At 48.4% G+C, this 22163-nt stretch overlaps 2 protein-coding genes across 3 annotated transcripts in view; both read left to right on the top strand.

Annotated features, from left to right (window-relative positions):
- Window positions 1-22163, top strand: part of Hm13 (histocompatibility minor 13) — a 35361-nt gene that overhangs the window by 2609 nt on the left and 10589 nt on the right. For both annotated transcript variants that reach the window (XM_085697211.2, XM_048445594.3), the window contains exons 2-9: window positions 4437-4535; window positions 7555-7637; window positions 13488-13576; window positions 16109-16194; window positions 16284-16409; window positions 17087-17144; window positions 19173-19256; window positions 21772-21808. In XM_085697211.2, coding sequence (XP_085553337.1) covers window positions 4437-4535; window positions 7555-7637; window positions 13488-13576; window positions 16109-16194; window positions 16284-16409; window positions 17087-17144; window positions 19173-19256; window positions 21772-21808 — 662 coding nt within the window. The remainder of the gene's footprint in view (window positions 1-4436; window positions 4536-7554; window positions 7638-13487; window positions 13577-16108; window positions 16195-16283; window positions 16410-17086; window positions 17145-19172; window positions 19257-21771; window positions 21809-22163) is intronic.
- On the top strand, window positions 14533-15313 carry Mcts2 (MCTS family member 2). The gene has a single exon (XM_048445596.3). It carries the CDS (start codon window positions 14722-14724, stop codon window positions 15265-15267), a length of 546 nt encoding a protein of 181 aa, XP_048301553.1. The 5' UTR covers window positions 14533-14721; the 3' UTR covers window positions 15268-15313.

Below are 22163 nucleotides of genomic sequence, written 5' to 3'. Positions count from 1 at the left end.
TGCTCACAGTGCTAGGCGTCAGGCAAAGCCAGTTTATCACATCTTTTGAAAAAAGAACTGGGGGTCAAAGAATAAAGATCTTTCTGCCATTCAAGAGTGAGCCAGGTGCGCCTAGTTCTAGAAGACCAGGGTGCCATCCTCACTACAGGTGCCTCTGACGATGCACAGTAGTCTTTTGACCTGAGATGTGATGAGCCAAATGCCTCCTTTGTCTACCGTGCTCGTTTGACAATAGAGAACAATTAGAGTGAGGACCCAGGAGCTTGGCACTCCCAGCTGATATTCAACACCAAGGCCTACTGAGAGAGGGCATTCGAGGACAGTTCCCCTGGGGTCACACTGTCCCTAAAAGGCAGAGCGTATTATAAAATCCTAAGCAAAAGGAGGTGAGGTGTGCAGGGGTGTCAGAAACCTGCGTCCCCAAGAGGGAGTAAATTCCAGCCAAGCAGGAGCTGACTCTGGATAGGTTCTTTGAGCTTTCACCTAGCACAGAGGGATCTCTTAGCCAACAGCACTGGGCATCTGTTGTCAGGTCCTGGGCTAGGTGCCAGGCATGCTGGTCTAAGACACAGAATATGATCAGCCAACAAGTGAATTCTGCTGTGTCTCCTGGAAGAGGCAACAGGTGTCTTTGCACACATGAGTGGGAATTCAGCAGGCTGAGGAGAGGGAGCTGTGAAAAGTCTAACAGGAGCCCAGGAGAGGGAGAGTGCTGTGGCGAGATGTGTGGGGAACCTGCATCCTTTCTGAGGAAGAGAATCCTGAAGGTAATGTAACACTTAACATGGGCACTTAACAGCAAGGCTGTTTGTGCGTAAAATTCAAGCCGTTGCAGAGCGTAGAGCAAGGCCATTTCAGAACCACTTGGAAGTGACACACATGCCCAGCTGCTTGTAGAACCTTCCAGAACTTTTTCATTTTTGTGACACTCCTAACCCAGGGCCTCACATGTGCTAAGTACATCACTTATTCTACCACCAAGCTATATCCCCAGCCTGCCTTCCTTTTCTGTGTGTATACAAATACATACTTGCTTTTGTATGTGCATGCGGGTAGGTCTGTTAGAAAAGCCCTTGTTCTGCAGCTTGGCTTTACTTAGCAGTGTGAATTAGTCATTTTCTGTGTTACAGCTGCCTCAGCTTTTTTGTAATGAAATAGGTCCCGGGTCCATGATGCAAAGGCCCACAGGTACATAATGAAAGGCTCCCACTCCAGCTGCCTCTGCCAGCAGCCCCTGCACCTGGGTCTCATTTACCAGTCCATAGAAATTGTGTTCCTTTGGACATCCAAGTGAGTCAGTGCGTCTAGAATGGTCCTTTTCAGGGAAATGGGAAGGGAGTTGCATTTTGTTTCTAGTTTTTTGAGGCTGAACACTGCTATGTAGCCCTGGCTGGCCTGGTATTGACTAGGTAGCTCGACATGGCCTTTCTTGCTGCCTCGACTTCCCATGGTGTGAGCACCATGTTTAATGGACCCATTTTGTTCGGGGCACCAGTTCAGAAAAGGCAGAACTCGAACTGTCAGTGCAGATTCACAATCAAAATTCAAGGTGGGCCTGGAAGAGTGTTTTGCAAGCCCTCCTAGTAAGTTTGAGAGCCACTAATTTAGAGTCCTCCACAGTTTGTTTTAGTCCTTAGCCACTACAAACCATGTTGAAGTCAATATTCTTGCACATTTATTATTTCATGACTGGTAGGGCAAGTTTCTTGAAATTGACTTATTGAGTCAATAACCTGAACCTCTATCCTTAGGTTTTACAGAATAATCTGCTATAAAAGTTGTAGCAATTCACTCTTCCGCGGGCTGCGTCCTTGCTATTGAAGGGCCACACAGTCTGCTCTGGAGCTTTTTAAGCAACTCCAGGCAGGTGTAGGCTTTAGAGAAAGTGGTCTGTCAGTTGGGAGGAGAGATAAAGGGGCTGGTAGAGCTGGGCGAAGCGAGCTTGCAGGGGCAAAGATGGGGGAAGGTAAGTTCAGGGCATGACCAGGAGGCAGAACAGTGGCAAAGAGGGTGAGTGTGGGGTGAATACAGGAGACCCCAGGGTCTCAGTTTCGGGAGACAGCCATAAAATGGCCCAGGAATTCCAGGATATCTCTGAGGTGTGGTCGGGAAGCAGTCCTTCCAGGACTCTGGCTGTGCCCGTGGCTTGAAGCTGGGCATTTGGCTCCCTCTGTTGCTTTGGCTTCCACCCTGAATATCCAGGATGCTGAAAGCTAAATTTATTTCGGCCACTTGTGAACCCTTTCCCCCATTCTCTAATTCTCTTAAGTGTTTGGCTTAAACACCCAAATCAAATTGGTAGTGAATCCTAATAAGTTGTAGTATTTTTTTATAACTACAAAAATGAAATGTTCAGCCAGGTGGTAGTGGCGCACACCTTTAATCCCATCTCTCAGGAGGCAGAGGCAGATGGATATTGAGTTTGAGGCCAGCCTGGTCTACAGAGTGAGTTCCAGGACAGCCAGAGCTGCACAGAGAAACCCTGTCGGGGGGAAGGGGGTATTTTTCATCTTCAGGATTTGTGTCTTGGGAAGACCAGGGCCTCTTTAGCATCATCAGTTCCAACAGAGCTCCAGAGAGGGAAGGTGGAGGGCAGCTAGTAACAAGTAGCGAGGCCGCCAGGCTGCCTGGGTTCAACCCCACTTACCATATGGGTTGCACCAAGTAAGATATCTTCGCGTCTCTGAGCCTCATTTCCTCTTGTGTTAAAAGTACCTGCTGGGAGCAGGGGCTGTGCACAAAGCTCTGGGACACTGCCCGGCACTCAGAAAGGGCTCAGTAAATGTTCTCCCTCTGTTACCAGTCAGATTGCAAGGCTCCCACTCTGACTCAACACTGCAGCGTGAGATATTTATAACCAGATTCCTCTGTTTGAAGCATCTGGCCAACCTTGGTTTGTCATCGAATAACATGAAGCCTCTTCCTGCCCTGGGATTGGGCTAAACTGAAAGGAATTTGTGGAAATGAGCCACAGCACTGGTTTGTAGGGAAGCCACAAGGTCCTGAATGTGCTTTCGAGCCCTGAGCCCCTGTGCGGTCTGCCTGGGAGCTGTGCTGTGTACACAGAGCAGACGCCTCCACACAGTTGGCCTTTATTGGGCCTCTGCTGCATTCCAGACCCTGTGTCTGGCTGTCAAGGCTTTAAATGGCATCTGTTCTAGCCACCTGTGACACTTACTTCCCTTCAGGAATAGTGTCGGCTTACCCGTGATTCCCGCACAGTGATAGGAATAGCACATAGACTTGAGTAATGACTCAGGGCGCCGTGCTAATGTTTCCACTGAAGAAGCTGGAGCCCTGGCCTTGTAGTCACAGATGTGAGGGCTCTGAAAGGAAAAAATCACTCTCCCAGATGCAGCTGGTAGGTGCGAGGCCTCCTGGCCTCTGGACAAGCTCTATTGCCCATTGGGCCTTCGTAGCATGTGTCAGCGTGCATGCCATGCTATCTCATCATTGTACCAGTTATTTAAGCCGTCGGGATTGCAGCCCCCTTGCCTGCAGACTCACTGAGGTGGAGCTGTCCGGTTGATTTTGTAACCGCACTACTGTTAAACAGGAAATGTGTTCAACATATGGAGGTGCACAGAGGCAAGGTGCTATCCAAGTGTGGCCGCTCTGCTGCCAAAAGCAGAAGCCAGGGCCTGGCAAAGGAGAGAAGGAAGGAAACTGGGCCTCCCTGTCAGAATTGCCCATCTTCTCCCCCCTCCTGCAAACTGGAGAGCTTCTCAGGGGGTGGCCTGTCTTGCAGCTTGAGCTAGCCCCTCAGCCCTGGGCGACGGAGGGGGGGACTTTTCCATTCTCCTCACAGGGTCACAGTTTGCCTTTGTTTTTAATGCCCCATATGTATCCGAGTCTTCATTCAACCTCTTAGCACCTAACTCTGGGAGAAGTTGGAAGGATTTCCCAGCAGGGATGCTAACTGGGTCCATGAGGACTTGGGGTTTTGGGTTGTTTTGTTTTTTTGAGATTTTGGTTCTCACTATGTAGACCAGCTGGCCTTAAATTTGCAGAGAATCACCTACCTCTACCTCCTGAGTGCTGGGATTAAAGGTGCACCACCACCTCCATGTTGAAGTTTTCTAGTGCAAATTTAAATCAGGATTGTACTAATGCTAATGAAGTCTTGTTAAAGACGTGGACTCAATTCTGTAAAGCTAACTTAGTCCTTGTGCTACACTGTCACTCCATCTTCAGTTACTTCCCATAGTCACAGTGCTGAAATGCTTTGAGTTACAGTATTCTGTCTCCTTTTTGTGTAAATATTATCCATTGTCAGCTCCTTACCCATGCCCTATTTTTGCTAATTACAACATGATGAGACAATGAGACACCAAAGTGGACCAGCATGGAGGGAGGAGATGGCTGCTGAAACCTGTTGTCCCAGCAGCACAGCTCGCAGCCGTGGTGGCTCAGCTGTACCTTTCTTCTCTCTGCAGAGCTCCTCGGACATGCCAGAAACCATCACCAGCCGAGATGCTGCCCGCTTTCCCATCATCGCCAGCTGCACTCTCTTGGGGCTCTACCTCTTTTTCAAAGTAAGTCCTTTGCTGCCTAGGTAACTATCCTATGCGTGATCGTTTATAGAGAACAGCAGGGAGAACGAGTGTGAGTGTCTCAGCATCTGTCCCCAGCCAGAGCCTGTTGGGGTTACTCTTCTTCCCCACCAGCCAGCCCATTTCTCCACATTTCTCCAGTTGTGTTTCCTCATGTTGTTTGTGCTGGTCGGGAGTGTAGTTTTTGTGGCAGACATATCTCTGCCACACTAGTCACCGCTTGTTTTGTTTTGTTTTTAATTTATTGAGATTTATTTTCCCAATCGAAGTTAAACAGGGTCATTGTTGAAAACTTGGAAAACATAGAAAAGGAAAAGATGGCAGCCATTCAAAAGTCAACTTCTAGAGAGACACTGCCAGTTCCCCTTCAGAGGTGTGCGCCCTCTCCATAGCTGTGGCCCCACAGTGTAGCCTATCCATAGATTCCACTTCTCATTGAAACTGTCGTGAGCATTCTTTCATTCTTTTCTGTGCACATGTTCTCCAATGTGCACTGCTTTCTAAGTTAACACCACATCCCACAACGGGCCATCAGTGTCACCGTTTCTGTGGCTCCCTTCGGGCTTTTGGTCAGTGTGCCTCAGCATCAGAAGCAAAGTGGGAAACTCTTGGTATTTTTACCAGTGTTATCACAGGCACTTATTTCCTGTTTGTTGAAACTTAGTCAAGAATAGCTTTAATTTGCGATTGCAAAGTACATTTAAATGATTAATGTTTTTTCAACAATGTAGCTCAGTCATTGAATGCTTCCCTAGCATGTACAAAGCTCTGGATTCCATTATTAACACAGTAACAAAATAATGCGTGTACTTCAACCTAAGGAAAGGTACAAACAAGCTAGACCCGCTCCTATAGTTTGAGAATCTATCTGTTAATGATAGACCTAGATTTGTGTTAAATGTTTGAGGGGTTGGGAGGGTATATGGATTGGGTGGTTGCCTGTATCAACACAGACAAATCTGCATGGTAGTTTCACGCACCCTGAGGGTGTTTTAGGTATGCCCAGTGTTGGGGTATCATGGCAATGCTGCTACGAATATGTTCATTCCACAGTGTAGCACAAAAGACTTTGGTATATAGTATATGTGGTAAAACAGGGTCTCCATTTGCAGTTGAACAGACAATGCCAAATTCTTTTGTAGAAATGGTAGTGATGGCAGGAGCAGGAATGGTACTGCTGAGAACCAAACCCAAGGCCTTATGCTTGCCAAGCACGTTTTTGTACCATTGCGCTGTCCCCTCACCCAGATAGCATCAAGAGTCAAGTAAAAGCCCAAATTTTGATGCCTGCTTCCTAGTGCATTAATCACTCTGTTTTTAGTTTTTTGTATTAATTTATTTTGGGGTCATACATGCTATGGCATGTGTGCTGAGGTCTGAAGAACACTTACAGGAGTTGGGTCTTTCCACTCTGTGGGCTTCAGATCCAACTCAGGTCTCCAGGCTTGGCAGTGAGCACCTTAACTCACTGAGCCATTTCAGTAGCCTGTGTTGATTATTCCTTTTTTTTTTTTAAGATTTATTTATTTATTATAGATACAGTGTTCTGCCAGAAGAGGGCACCAGATTTCATTATAGGTAGTTTGTGAGCCACCGTGTGGTTGCTGGGATTTGAGCTCAGAAACCTTTCTTTGGAAAAGCAGTCAGTGCTCTTAAACTGAGCCATCTCTCCAGCCCCGTGTTGATTGTTCTTTCATTCTTAAATCATGAATACCCCATAGGCAGACAGACCACACTTGACTATGTTCCCTCTGCTGGCTATACAGGACCCCTTCTCCCACAGCAGTAGGACCCTCTCAGGCCCTCAGAGCCTGCCACAGCCCTGCCTGCAGCCCTCTGTCATTCATCACTCGTCATCTTGATGAGTCTGAAGTCTGTCATGGTGCTGCAAAACCTGGCACTCCCTTGGCTCGCAACATTCTTTTGAGATTCGCTCTCATCAGCATGTGAACTCTGAACTTGCCTTATTCCTCAGTGTATGGCTAGTATTTGGCTCAGTGCCCTGCACATAGCAGGCACTCAGGAAATGTAGCCAAATTGCTGGTCAAGGGTCAGACAGGTACCTGAGTAAAGCTTCTCAGGGCTGAGAGCTGATGAAGGAAGAGTTGGGGTGGCCTAGGTAAGGGGGGAAAGAGACATCTCAGCAGCCCAAGAGTATACACCAGGCTGCCTGGGAATGGGGCTGAGGCTGCAGTCTGGAAACACAGGCAGTGTGTGAGCAGGGCAGAGGGATCTACAGTCCCATCAGGAGGGACTAGACTACAAGGCCTTCCCACTCAAGGACCAGCATGCGACAAAGGGAAACAGTGGCGAGGCTTAACGTCGGAGAGTGACATGATCAGACTCTCATTTAAACAGAGTCTTACTCAAGCAGTGTACCCCCAAGAAAAGCACAGCCCTGCCTCACAGTTAGGAGAGCAGCACAGTGACCAGTGGAGCACAGGCTGCAGCGGGCACACGTTCCGCACAGCCTCCCCAGGTTCCAGGGTGAGTAAGCATGTGACAGCTAGCTTCGGAGCACCAGGACTCCAGCTGCCATCACAGGCCTGGGGAGGAGCTGAGTTGAGGAGTGGAGTGCAGGGTACCCAGAGATCTTATAACTAGCATGCTTTAGGGCTTGGGGGCCATGCTGAAAGGGCTCCCGGATTTTTGAGCAGGGAGAAGGAAACATTAAAGAGCAAATTCTTGCTTCTGAAACTGCTCTTGGGTTTGATTTCAGACTCCTCCCTTATACCTTTAGGATTTTCATGTAAGACCCTGGGCACACATAGTAATTGCCCTTCTCCAAATGTTGGAATCACATGTAAACATCTAGACTCCGTTGTAGGTAGAGTCCATCTGGGTGGGACCTGAGGTCCTTCCCCCCAGCTGTGAAAATGGAAGAGTCTGAGATTCTTCCTCCCTTTGACCCTCAGTCAAAGGGCAGGCTGAGATCAAGCTCCAGGAGACTCCTCCTGGCTTCTAGCAACCCTAACTTGTTTCTTTTTTATTTCTTCCTCAGATCTTCTCCCAGGAGTACATCAACCTCTTGCTGTCCATGTATTTCTTCGTGCTGGGGATCCTGGCCCTGTCACACACCATCAGGTCAGAAGGCATCTCCCGGCAGCCTTTGAAGCCACTTTCTCAGGAGCCAGTACAGGGTCTTGGATGGGAACGTGATCTTTTGTGCCATTCAGAGCCGGGTTTAAATCCTGGCTTTACAACCCCAGGGATTCTTCCCTTTGTGTCACATTGTACATGACCTAGGATGGACACTGGAACCTTCTGGGCCAGTGTCCTTATAGGGACTTACAAAGGCTAGCCAATTATGCTGGCTTTCAGCACTCAAGATGCTGAGGCAAGTTCTAGGCTAATCTGGGCTACGCTATAAGACCCAGTCTAGAGAGAACCCAGTCAGGAATGTCAGAAGAGTCCTAACAGTGCTGAGGTGTGTCACCCAGTGGCCCTTGCCAAGCACTAGGCTCAGTTCCTCATGGCACACACTCCTAACAGTAGAGGGTTGAGAATGCAGACTCTGAACTTGACCACCTGGCCTTACACTTCAAGTTAATGTCTCTGATTTCAGTCTCCTCAAGAGTGTATTTAAAGAAAAAAAAAAGTAATGCCATTCATGTAGAACCTGTCTCGCAGTCAGTAGGTACAACTGTCACCCTTGCTAGAACTGCTGTGATCGCCTATGTCAATTTGCTAGACACCTTGGCTAGCTAGCTCTTGCTGTTGATCCTGGGTTACAGTTAGAGAAGCTGAAGTTAGTGAGAATAAGATATGTGATTTGCTATCAACCATTTGATAGAATCACTTGGTTGGCAAACAGCAAAATCAGGATCAAAGTCCAGGCCTGTGGGCACAGGTCATTCTGCTTGGACCCAGTCGCTTGCATCAGGCATAAATGATTTAGGACAGTGTCACTGGAACAAGGGCTACTCCTTCACTCTGCAGGGCAATCCTTTCACATTGACCAAATGAGAGCCTTATCCCCAGTGTGGATAACAGAGATAGCCTGGCACAATTCTGTCTCCTCTGTGCAGCAGCCCACAGCTAAGACTGAGGAGTGGCCAGGAAAGGTTGCCCAAAGGAAGGAATTCAGCTCACACTCAGGTATAGAAGGTAGGAAGCCTGAGAGAGGTGTAAGGAGAGAGGTACCACCCAGGAGCTGAATGACCTCAGTGTCAGATAATTGTCAAAGTATTCAGAGCTAGACAGAGCAGAATCTGCCCCAAAGGCAGTGAACACCAAGGACAGTGTAGCTTATTCCTCTAGGCACACCAGCAGGATGGTGCAGTCAGAGTGTAGTCTCAAAAGGTAGCTTCGGCCTAAGTATCAGCTTTTCCCACTATGGACAATATACAGAACCTTCTGATGGGCAGGAAGCAGCAGAGGGGCTGTTGTCTCAAGCACACCGTGAGCCATCCCCGACTGGTTCAGTGTTACATAGCTGGGACTTTGGCAGTGGGCTTTGTACTAAACCCAGCACCATCTTCACCTGCAAAATCTTATTCTAGCTGAGTTGTAAATACTTTGACCATCTCAGAATCTGGATGACTTGAACTAGCAAAAATAATAGCAGGTCCAGCACTCACGCAGACCTAAGGCAAGGACAAGAGCCATCACTCTGAGATTCTGGGTCTCCTTTTCTATGCTGATGACTTCTCCAAATCTAGGTAGTCCCACACAGTATCTACACGAGGTCTGAGATCTCCCAGTTCATCCATAGCCTAGCTTCACTACACAGAACATACACTTTGAAAGAAACCTTTGGGCCATATTTTTGGAAACTATTTCACAGTATCTCAGCTGCCTTGCATCCAACTTCCCACAAACTGTTGTGTTCCTAATGTCTTAGATTAACCAGTTGTCTCTCTACTTCTAAGCAATTCATAAATTTTTGTGATAGATCTTATCAACAGAAAAGAAAACCAGCAATTGCCTGGGGGAAGGCAGTTTTCCGTGTCCTGGGAGCCATTTACAAATTACCACACAGAGACTTGTATTAATTGTAAATGATTGGCCAATAGCTCAGGCTTATTACTAACTAGATCTTACATTTTAAGTTAACCCATATTCTTTATTTACGTTTTGCCATGTGGTGGTACTTTTATTAGCATGGTATGTTCTTCTGTTCCCTCTGTATCTGGCCTAGGACTCCTGACTCCACCCTCCTTCATTCCATCATTCTCTTTGGCTTTCCCACTTGACTTTATCCTGTACAGCTACTGGCCACTCGGCTTGTTTATTAAACCAATTACAGTGACATATATTCACCCAGTGTAAAGGAATATTCCTCAGAGTCTGGGAGTATAGCTTAGGGGGAGAACACTTGCCTAATAAGGGTAAGGCCCTAGGTTTGAACTTAACACAACAAATAAGCAAAAAAAAGTCAGCTCTTAACCTCATGGGAAATCAGGTAGTACTACACGTCCTTAATCCCAGCACTCAGGAGACTGGCAAATCTCTGAGTTTTAAGTTCAGCCTCGTCTACACAGTTCCACACCAACCAGGGCTGCACTATGAAACCCTATCTCAAAAGAAAAGAAAAGGCAGACAAGGTTTAGTTTGGTGACTCATGCCTCTAATCCTAGCACTTGGGAGGTAGAGGCAGGAAGAGCAGGAGTTCAAGGTCATCCACACCTACTTCAAGACCAGTTTGAGTTATATGAAATAGTGTCTCAAAATAACAAATAAATGGTACATGGTAAAAATTTGTCAGCTAGAGACTGTGGTTTTGGTTTTTTGTTTGTTTTCATGTTGTTAGCCTTAGTTCCTTGTACTTCCTTCCCTAGGCAGTATCTTCTACCCGACTTCAGCCCACCCCTGAATTTTGTTTTTTGGACTTGAGCCCAGGGCCTCCCATATACTAGTCAAGTGTTCTAGCACTAAGCCACATCCACACCCATGAATCATTTTCATAATAAAATTCAGAGCAATAATAATCTGTCCTGGCACTCATGTAAAGTTCCAGGAACTTGGCAAGCTGAGGCAGGAGGATCATGACCTCATGACCAGCCTGGGCTATAAAAACTGCCAAATGAGTGAAGTCATAGGGGTATCGTGAGAAAGAACAAAACCCAACAAAGGCAATTTCACTACAAAAGGGGAATATAATTTAATCATAGTGTTGATCCAAAAATTAAACTGTCACTCACTGGAGTTTTCCTGAGTCTTTTGGTTAAGAAAGCTGCAGTGTAGTTTCCACACGCTGTTTATATCCACAAGCCAGGCTTGCCTCTGGATTTGTACCATAAGGTCTGGAGGTATGAGACAAGGAAGTTGAGGTTCAAGTAGTTATCGTGGCAACCAGAATTCACAGCTGAGGGGTTTGATCCCAGGTCCGTCCAACTCCAGTGCTAGAATTCTTTAGTGCTCCAGCAGAAGTTAAAGAGAAGGGAGAACTTGGAGACTGTCCTCTCCACAGATCTCTAAAATGACTGCCAAAGGCAGTAATAGCCATATCCCAGGCCATGCTGGCCTCGGCTGCAGTTCTCTGAGTCCCTCCACCCCTGCTGCCATCCTACTGCCTACCTCAAACTGCTCAGCACAGGCCGCAGCTCACAGTACTGGGGCAGGCAGCGGTCACATCCTGCCTTCACCTAATACAGTCACCAAGACTATATCCCAGCTAGATTCCACACGTTCTGCCTAGGCAGCCTTGGCCTATTTTTATTACCCGTGGCTGAGCTCCTGGCCCACAGACAGAAAGTCCCAGTCTTCTACCTCAGGAGAACAAGGGCACATCATCAGTTTCATTAACCCTCACCATCTAACCCCAAAAGACAAGGGTACCAGGCTGTTTCTCACCACAAAGCAATGAACTTTATAGTGCATTCAGAGTTGGCTAACAAACATCTACTACTTTGTCTGGCATGGGAGATGACAGTGAAGAGACAGGGCCCCACCCTCAAGTCAGACTCACATCAGTTGCATGACATAGATCATCCTTTGTTGTGTTAGACAGCAAGCTCCTTTTCCCAGTGCTTGCCGGTAACCCCAACTGTTTGGAGGGATGAGGCGGGAGCATCAAAAATTGGAGGCCAGCTTAGGCAACTTAGTGAGACTCTATCTCAAAATAATGGCTGGATGTGTAGCTCAGTGATGTAGACCACATGCAGAAATCATTCCAGACATTTTTTTTAATTATGTATACAATATTCTGCTTGCGTGTATGCCTGCAGGCCAGAAGAGGGCACCAGACCTCATTACAGATGGTTGTGAGCCACCATGTGGTTGCCAGGAATTGAACTCAGGACCTTTGGAAGAGCAGGCAATGCTCTTAACCACTGAGCCATCTCTCCAGCCCCTAGTCCAGACATTTAACACTCAAAGTGGAAGCTGTGTTGAACTCACAGGATATCAAGCATCAGCTTAACCCTCTTGATCCTGTGAGAGTATCAGACTTGGTTAGTCTATAAGTCCAGTACTTGGGAGACAGAAACAGGAGGAAGATCTTACACATTTAAGGCCAACATGAGTTACAGAATGAGATTCTATCTTTGAATAAATAATCCTCTGAGAAATGTATTATAATGTTCAGATACAGAAAGGGTTGCAAGGAGCAGCTAAGTAACTTCCCCAAGATCACACCTCTCAGAAGTGGCAGAGGTAGAACTTGAACCTAGGAAGCATGTGTTAAGTCTGTTATGCTGCTGCAGGCGTCAAGCTCCTGAGAGGCTAGGATGCTTCAGCTCTGCAAACTGCTCTCTGCCTCTGTCCGCATATGCACTGTGGCTTCACCTTCCGCAAAAGAGATTCTGCAAACTGAGCTTCCAGCCTCCCTCATCCTGGCTGCTTCTGGCTTGCATCTCTTCAGAGTGCTCCCATGAATGCCTACTCCTGAGTCCAGCCCTGTGCCTGCCACTTCTCTACCTATGGTGTCATTCATCATCAATCATATCATAACCCAAGGCTGCAAGGGATCAGTTGTTTGACAAGTGGGGAACTGAGGACCAGAAATAGTTCTTAAATTCATAGTCTCCAAGCCACCAGAGTATATTTTTAAAAAAAAAGAAAAAAGAAAAAAAAAAGACCTCTCTTATCCATTGTGACCTATATGTTTCCAGGCCTACCTTGCTTTACTTCTTTCTTAGTTGGGAAACATCTAGGATGTCTTTTGTGACCTTTGTTCACAGTTCTTAAACATCCCTGCTTCAGGCCAGCACTGAGCTCAGCATCTTTCCCGCCTTATCTGATCCTCACATGCCTCTTTGAGAGAGGCCATATGCTTATCCTCACACATAGGTAAGGTGCCTAAAGCCTGGGGAGGCTGTCACTAAGATAACCCCCCCCCCCCAGGACTGTGAGAACTAGTAACCACTCTACAATACTAAGGCCTTGGTTTGCTGAACTCGCTCTAGTGTAGTCTGGGAAAGAACATCTCTATTCCCTGCTTGGCCAGGAGGTGGAGCATGCTAGGTAACAATGCTTTTAAAGCTAGGCTGGTCCTAAGCAACAGACCTCAGAGTAGGCATGAAAATGAGGATGTTCCTACCCTGGGGGCTATGGTTCATTTGGCTGCTGGATTTTACATTTCTGAAAGCCCAGTTCTTTGTCAGATCAGTACATGGAAGTCTGGGAGTACATTTCTTGACAAGAAACTGATGTAGAAGGCACATGGGCCAGACTTGGGATTTCTGACTCTCCCCCAAATTTTACATGCCAAGTGTGCCTATGTCCACTTTGTCAATAAGCAAAGCAAATTACTAAGAGTTCAGAAACCTCAATTTGAATCGCAGGTGAGATTCTGGTTCCCTATGTGACCCTGGTCAGGCCATCCTCTAAGAGACTCCACATCTAGAGTGGGAACAATAACGTGCCCTACTGGGGCTCTTATAAACGGTGACTGGGGAGAACAGCCGTAAGTGGATGTTAGTGGGGGACTGTTAAGAGCTGTGATTGCCCATAGGGGCTCTGTTTGCCGACCTGCTTTGTCTTTCTTTCCAGCCCCTTCATGAATAAGTTTTTTCCAGCCAACTTCCCAAATCGCCAGTATCAGCTGCTCTTCACACAGGGCTCTGGGGAAAACAAGGAAGGTCAGTGGTACCCACTTCCCTCTGTCCCCTTCTGTTTCTGTAATACTGGGTTCTCCAAAGAAACAAGTAATAAAAAGGAGAAACTCAAATCTTAACGGCCCTGGTTCATATCCCAGCTTTGCCACTATCCAAACTTGGGAATCTGGGTGAACCCATTATTTCTGAGTACTGGGTGTTCTTACTGGAAGTTTGTTTCCCCCACCTGTAAAACAAAAATGATAATCTAACCCCTTCTTCCGTTAGGAAATAAACAATAAGTAGAAAGCATTCAGCACAGTGCCTGGCTCATATATGCATTCAGTAGGAGCTGTACCAGACAGCTTCTAACATGTCTTTTTCTGGTGATGGTTTCACCTAAGCTTTGAAAAATAAAACTGTGAAGATGCGTTAGTTATCGTATGGATTCAAAAATGGTGACAAGAGTAATGATGGCTTGACCAAATGGAAGATAATTCTCACACATGAGAAGCCTGTGGAATGTATTCTATTCTGGTTGCCAAGCAGATTCTACCTTTTCCCTCCAAACGGTGATGAGATGGTTCGTCTCTGCGTCAAATACATCTGTGCCAAATAAATGATTATTGGATTTTTTTTAAGGCTAAGCCTGTTTTTCTTAACGATCACGGAGCCTTCCTGGTTCCGAATTCCCCCCCCCCCCCCCATCTACGCCGGCTCCATTACTCGGGCCCCTCGGGGGTCTAGAATGGCGACCACTGCGCAGCCGTAAGAAAGATAGGAGCTTCCCTATTGGCTGGATAGTGTGCCCGTAAGAGGTGGCGCCGCGGTTCGACGCATGTCCAGTCCGATCCCGAAGTGGCGATCCATCCGTAGACGTGGATGCTCTGACGTATCTTCCGGTCCGGGCCCCGCCCTTTCTGCAATCGGATGTCCGGAGAAGGACCGGAAGTCGGGAGAAGAGGGGGGGTGACCACGTTGGGGTCAGAGCGAACGTGGGGGTCAATGGAACGGAAGTAATACGATCTTACGCAGCCGTAAAGCGCGGTCGGTCGAACCATCTTCCGGTTAGCGACAACGGCCGGCACGGACGCCGGTTCCGTCCTTCCTGTAGACCGCAACTCGGTGAGACCTTTGGCGATCAACGCTTCACCTCAGCTTTTCCCTGTCGGCGCCCCTTCACCAAGATCATGTTCAAGAAATTTGACGAGAAGGAGAGTGTGTCCAACTGCATCCAGCTGAAAACTTCCGTTATTAAGGGTATTAAAAGCCAACTGACTGAGCAGTTTCCAGGTATCGAACCGTGGCTTAATCAAATCATGCCTAAGAAAGATCCCGTCAAAATAGTGCGATGCCATGAACACATGGAAATCCTTACAGTCAATGGAGAATTACTGTTTTTCAGGCAAAGAAAAGGACCTTTTTATCCAACGCTGAGATTACTTCACAAATACCCGTTTATCTTGCCACACCAGCAGGTCGACAAAGGAGCCATCAAATTTGTGCTCAGTGGTGCAAATATCATGTGTCCGGGTTTAACGTCTCCCGGAGCGAAGCTCTACGCTGCTGCGGTAGATACCATCGTAGCGGTCATGGCAGAAGGCAAAGAGCACGCCCTGTGTGTCGGAGTCATGAAGATGGCTGCAGCAGACATTGAGAAAATCAACAAGGGGATCGGCATTGAGAATATCCATTATCTAAATGACGGGCTGTGGCACATGAAGACATATAAGTGAGCCTTAGACGCAATGCACTTGAGCTAAATATAAATATTATGTTGTATCTGTGTTTGTGTCTGTATATGACATCATGAAGACAATGCCTCTGTGGTTATGCTGAATAAATTCAACAGATACCTTTAAAAAATAAAAATGGGGTGTTGTAACCACAGGAGAGAGCAGGAATTGGGGGACAAGTAGCAGTTTGCTGCACTTTGGGATCACAGAAGTGGTCGTACTGTGTTATTAGGAGATTTGGTAGCATCCAGACAGGTCTGGCATCGGGTTCTCTACTTAGGTGCTCCCAACAAGAGCTGCCTTCGAGATTCCCTCTTGACTACTTCCTCCATCTCTCTCTCCTCTGCTTGGAAAGGGTTACCAGCCATCCTCTTGGTTTTCTGAAATTCCAGACTTGGCAGGAGTATCATTCCTTGAGAACTCACTGTGTTCCATTCCAGGCACTGTGCTGAGGGCATTATGAGAATAGCCTTCCTTACTCCTCACAACAGTCCCCATGAGGAAGGTGCTGTTGACTTTTTTACAGATAAGGAAACAAACTCTAAAGAGGATACTTCCTCCCCCAGGGTCACCCAGCTTCAGGTGGCAGAGCTTATATCTTCCAATACTCTCATTTAATCTGGGCCTATATTCCCCCTGTAGAAAACTAAGGGGTTGGGGGTGGACCCAGCGAGCTTTCCCAAGCTTAAAACCCCTGCCAGTCTAAGGCAGCCATGGCCAAGCACATGGGCCTGTCTGGCCATGCCAGCAGCCATGTCTCCTCCACCCAGGGGCTGACGGGTTGGGGTGGGGGGAGGCAGCCTCACCCTGGGGAGTGGACTTACCTGGCCTCTCTGCCCAGAGATCATCAACTATGAGTTTGACACCAAGGACCTGGTGTGCCTGGGCCTAAGCAGCGTTGTTGGTGTCTGGTACCTGCTGAGGAAGGTAAGCCGTCAGGGCCTGAGCAGAAGGGGCGGTTGGGGAGATGGTAGGATGGGGCACAGTGAGCTGGTCTCACTCCCACCTTTCCTCAGCACTGGATTGCCAACAACCTCTTTGGCCTGGCCTTCTCCCTTAATGGGGTAGAGCTCCTGCACCTGAACAACGTGAGCACTGGCTGCATCCTGCTTGGCGGACTCTTCATCTATGACATCTTCTGGGTGAGTCAGGCAGGGACGTGATGTCCAGCCCTGAGGGCCCTCCTCTGCCTCATGGCTTCCCTGCGTCTCTACCATCTCTGTCGGCATGGCGCGGTCTGATGGAGTTTGTACCCCTAGAGCAGGTCTATTTATGGTCCACCTGTAAATCTGGAGGAAAGGGATTGTGTCTCCTACCCAGTGCCTTTATACATTCTCAGTTGGTCTTTACAGGGGACCACTAAATCTTATGTCTCTAGGGCAAATGAGTCGAGACTCGGGGCCGTTTGGATAGGTGTGGTGGATGCCTGGCAAGGAGGAGGACAGTGGTTAGCTGTGCTCGGGATGTCTATTCACTTTCCGAGGCACTGCTAAGGGGTCTGGGATCTGTCTGACTGTAGCATCCTCCCCTGGAAGACCTTTTGTCTGTGAATGCTGCCTAGGGTCTTTGTCTCTTAAGAGGAAAAGAAGCCTGAACAAGCAGGCTGCCTGGTTTGGGCCAGTTAGGGCCTTTCTCTGGCTCCTTCAGATTTTCTCTTGCCCAGAACCATATGAGTGGCCACCTCAACTCGATGTCAGTCTGCTCTGAGCTCTCCCAGCTCCCCATTTGACTCTCATGCACCTCAATACCACATCTAGAAGCCTAAGTCAGCCTTTCTTGCCCACCCACCTCCCTTTAGACTCCTGTCTTTTCCTTCTAGGTATTCGGCACCAACGTGATGGTGACTGTGGCCAAGTCCTTTGAGGCACCAATCAAATGTAAGTGACCGCCTCCCGCCACCAGGTGGCGTCCTCTCTACCCCAGTTGGCTCATCATCCCTGTTGGTGTCAGAACCACTCTTTATTTCCTTGTCATTGATTCATCTTGCTGTGTTCTTGAGCTCAGTCTCTCCCTCCCCACCCTGCCTTTGGTCACTTGGTCATGATGCCATGTGACATGAAATATCTAGGAATGGGAATAAGCGTAGAGGAAAGGTGTTTGGCAGCCTATCATAGGGCTTGCTGTGGTTTCCCAGAAGTCGAGACCTTCCTACTGTCACACTCACTGAGTACCTGCTGCTCTCGGGTCTACCAACTCTTGCCATACCTTAGTTCTATAGTTTTAGAATAACCATTATTTACACAAGTATTAGAAAACCCACCTGTAGGGGTTAAGGGTATAGTAGCTCAGTCTAGCATGTGTGAGCCCTGGGGTTCCATCCCTTGCACCTCTGAAAGAAAGAGGGAAAAATAAGATCCATAACACAGGCATTGGACACATTCCTGTTATCCCAGTACTGCAGAAGCTGAGGCAGGAGGATTGCAAATTTAAGACTATCCTAGGCTACATAACAACTGTCAGGGAAAAAAAAGCATGATGGCTCAGCTGGCAGTTCCACAGTTCTTGCTGCCTGACCTGACAACCCTAGTTTGATCCCTAGGACGCATGTGCTGGAAGGCGAGAACCAATTCCCACAAGTTGTCCTCTAACCTCTACATGGACATTGTTGTACATGTGCCCACACATATACAAAAGTAAAGAAGTGTAAAGAGGTTTTTTTTGGGGGGGGGGCAAGCTAATTGGTAGTGCACGCCTTTAATCCTAACTCTCAGGAGGCAGAGGCAGGTGGATCTCTTGAGTTTGAAGCCAGGCTGGTCTACAAAGTGAGTTCCAAGACAGCCAGAACTGCACAGAAAAACCTTGTCTCAAAAAAACAAAACAAACCTTGGGTACCAATGTCTTTAAACAAGGAGAGTTTCTGGATGTTTGTGGAGATGGATGTCAGGTAGCTGAAGCCATCCTGGAACTCACTGTGTGGCTAACGGTGACTTTGAACCTGTGCACCTTCTGCCCCCACCTCCAAAGTGCGGGGATCACTGGATCTGACTAAACAAGGGGAAATTTTATCTCAAACTTCTGTAAGCCTGGGTAGAGCAGCTCAGCAATGGGCTAATGCTCTTGAGTGGAGTCACCAGCACCTCCCACCCCACCATTCTCAGCATGCGCATTACGGATCCCTTAGCTCACATTTCTGTGGTCCGTGGAGGGGACCACACTTGTAGCATTAACTCCTCACCCAGACATGGCACGGTGGGAACCGTTTTTTGTCTTCCCTTAGGAAGAGTGTTTTTGGTGTGCCCCCCCCCAAGAAAAAAACAACAGCAAAAACCTGGGGAAGCTCCTTTCGTGTTTCATTGCCCGAGTCATGTCACGGAGCTCAGGCATAGCCTCTACTGTACCGTGTTTCCCTACCGTGCATGAGGGCTTGGGTTCTTTAGCTGAGCATGGTACCACACAGTGTTAATCCTGGTACTTGGGGGACAATTCAAGACCCGCCAAGGCTACACAGCTAGACCATCTCAGAAACAGTCCAAGCAAACAAGTACCCTGCCTCAGCAAGTTAGATGAGAAAGCAGATTAACTTAGAATCTCGGCCCTGGCTGAGTCCCAAATCACCTAGGACCACAAGGCTAAGGCTCCAGGACTGGACCAGAGATGGTAACTGGGAAGAGGGGGAGGTGACCTTGAGAGAGTGCGCAGTCCTCTGTAGGATTGTGGCAGCAAGCAGTTGGGGTGAAGTCAGCTTAGGGCTTCTTTGTCATGGGTCCCTTAGCAGCATAGAAGGAAAAATGAAGATGAATGAAACCTTTGGTTAGAGGATCCTAGATCCTTCCTTACAGTAAGAGCTGCCATCTCCTGGGAACGTCCTGTCATCTCTTGTGTGAGTCGAACTTAGAGGGCTGGGGGTCGGCAGTCTGAGTAAACGGCTCCCTGACGCTTCATCTCATCCCTGCCTCTCCGCGCAGTGGTGTTCCCCCAGGATCTGCTGGAGAAGGGCCTGGAAGCGGACAACTTTGCCATGCTGGGACTTGGAGATATCGTCATTCCAGGTGATTGCTGGGGAGAGGACTGTGGAGAGGGGTGCTATGGGTTTTACCATGAGGTGGGTGGGTAGGCAGCCTTATTATTGGGAGTGGTGGGGGGGGGGTCGGGTAAGCACTTGGCACATTCCCCTTCAGTGTGTGTTTGTGGTTTTGATGGCATAGGGCAGCTTTCTTTCCCTTCATTTTGGACTTAAACCAAGAAAGAGGAGCCCTGAGCTTTAGGTAAACATACTGAGAATGACCTTGAACATGTCTTCCTGTACTGTTTGGCCTAAGGGGGTGCCCTGCTGGTGGGAGAAAAAGCCTACCTGGCCTTTCTCTCGCTTCCTGAGGGTAAAGAAGCTGCAAGTTTTTATCTTTATCTGTCTGTGGCTCCTCTCCAGTCTGCCTGTTAGGGATCTATCGAGCTCCCAGTTCCTTTAAGGACTGATAGAAATCCACGTCATCCTTAGCAGTGGGCTGCTTTTCTGACTAGAAAAGGTGTTCTGCAGAGAGGACGGAAATGTGGCTCAGTAGCAGAATAAAGCTTAGCATACAGGGACCCTGGGTTCCTCCACAGCACCACACACACAAAGGCCCACCCTGTCAGAACTAGTCAAGGACAGTAATGACAGAGGAATGATGGTGACAGCTCCTGCCCCTCACTGGGCACTGTGGTGGGAGCGTCCTTGGATCATTCTGCTACTCCCAGCAACTCCGGGGAATAGAGGGAATTGCTGTATTCAGGTTAAAGGAACAGGCCAACTTGTCTGAGAGGTTGGGTTTAACATACCCCACCCCCAAGTATCCCCATGGCGTGCAACACTAACATCAACAGGGGCTTCCCAGGTAACAGCACAGGAGAGAGCCGAGTCCTGTAGTAGAGAACGCTGGCTCGTGCCTCTGACCCCAGACACAGACGGGGGCTCATGAGTGCAAGGATGGTCTGCCTAACTGGTCAACATGTCTTAAAGGGGGAAAAAATTTAATTCCAACCCCCTGGCAGTGGGCAGACACTTCTTTGGTGGTGATCAGGGACAGTAGATTGTGGTCCTGTGTTCATCCTAGCTTGATGCCTGGCTTGGTGGCCAAAGCTGTTTTTAAAGATAATAATGTAATTCCACCCCCAAAACAAAGGCCTTACAGCAGTGGCTCTCAACCTTTCTAATGCTGTGACCCTTTAGTAGAGTTCCTCACGTCGTGGGGACCCCCAACCATTACACTTTTGTCGTTGCTACTTCATAACTAATTTTGCTACTGCTATGGATCATAATGTGAATATCTGTCTTTTCCAGTGGTCTCAGGCAACCCCTCTAAAAAAAGGGTGCAACCCACGGGTTGAGACCTGCTGCCTTGCAGAGACCCAATGTCTAGCTTTGCCAGTCTCCTTGGAGCATGGTTCTGGACTTTAGGAGCGCACTTACTCTCTCCCTATTAGTCTCTGCAGGACCCGTATGTGGGTCCAAATCGTCCAGCAGTCACCCAGCCCAGAAAGCAGCATGTTGAAACTCTCAGCTGCCAGGAGTTAGTACAGTAGCAGAGCCCCCTGCTTTAGCTTAGAGCTGTTACGAGTGTCAGACACCAGGGGGCGCTGAGCTCCAAACGCTGCAGAAAAGGCAGCTCTTGCCAGCTTTTTCCAACTCTCCTCTCACTGAGAATGACTCATTTCCCTCACTAAGCTTAGCTTCATAGGGTGGGGAGTGTGCTCGGTGGTAGAATCCTTTCCTAGCATGCACAGTTGTGGGCCCGGGTTCCAAACACAGCGGTGCAAAAATACCTGTTCATCATGCTTGCTAGCTGACGCTTCTGATGGACATGTGCTTCAGCTCTTGAGCTGCTGTCCTCAGCTAAATGAGACTTAGTCTCTGTCCTGTGTGAGTCCGAAGGCCATTGAATGGGGAAGCTCTGTAAAGATGTGGGTGTGTGCGCAGCATGCAGAGGTTGGACTGGCTGGCCCTGTCTCAGAGACTCAGAATTCTGGGACATCTGGACTTGGATTTGAAGTGCGAGCCAGGTGTTAAGGGACAGCTAGCATTCCTGAGCTCCTGGGGTACCTCCCAGTGGTCTGCCGCTTCTCTAACCAGGCAGCGGCCACAGAGGTCTCTCTGGACCTGTTTAAGCTGTCCTCCTGCCCAGAACCCCAAGCCTGCTGCATGGCGGTCTATGCCGTGTGTCTCCCTCCTGCAGCTCCTCAGAACACGCTTTTCACTCTCCCTGGCCAGCGTCACTTTGAATAAACCCTCTCCAGGCTAGATCCCACCCCAGTCTACCTTGGAGGACATAAGAAGTCTGTTTTTCAGTTAGAGGGGGCCTAGGGGGGTTCCTGTTGGAGTTGTCTGTCACAACTGCTGTCATCCTCCCAACCGCTTGCCCCTTGGCTGAGTTCTGAGAACTACACTGTGCCTGGTCAGTGGGGAACAGAGATGGCCCGTTGTGACACAATATGGTTCTAGTGGTGGGGGAACAGGCCAGTCTTCTATCAGTTAGCTGTCCTGCTTCCTCTCCCTATCCCTGACCTCTCACCCTGCCTTTTCCCCTTCAGGGATTTTCATTGCTTTGCTGCTTCGTTTTGACATCAGGTAAGCAGCAAGGGAGGGCGTGGCCTGGCCTGGGGGTTCTCCCAGCATTGTCCAGCTTTCAGGAGCCCAGAGAAGGTACCTCCACCCACACATTCAGAGAAATTCTCATTTCACCTGCATTCTGAAGTTTTAAGTGTTTTTTGGTTTCTTTTTGTTTTAAATCCTTTTAGTTGAGATTGGTGCTTGTAGCTCTGTGCCCTTGGTGGCCAGTCTGACCTTGGGAGCCTCAACCTCACATCCATGGTGGTAAACCAGAGTCTGGAGAGCGCAGAGCACAGCCTGACCTTAGTGGCTTTGGGGAAAGCGAACTGCAGTTGGCATTTGCCAGGCTACACTCAAGTCACTGTGCAGTCTA

This window comes from Myodes glareolus, chromosome 10 (assembly GCF_982192425.1).
Source record: "Myodes glareolus chromosome 10, mMyoGla1.1, whole genome shotgun sequence".
NCBI classification, from domain to species: domain Eukaryota; kingdom Metazoa; phylum Chordata; class Mammalia; order Rodentia; family Cricetidae; genus Myodes; species Myodes glareolus.
Note: the sequence above shows the minus strand (reverse complement) of the source record. Positions and strands in the feature narration are given on the sequence as shown.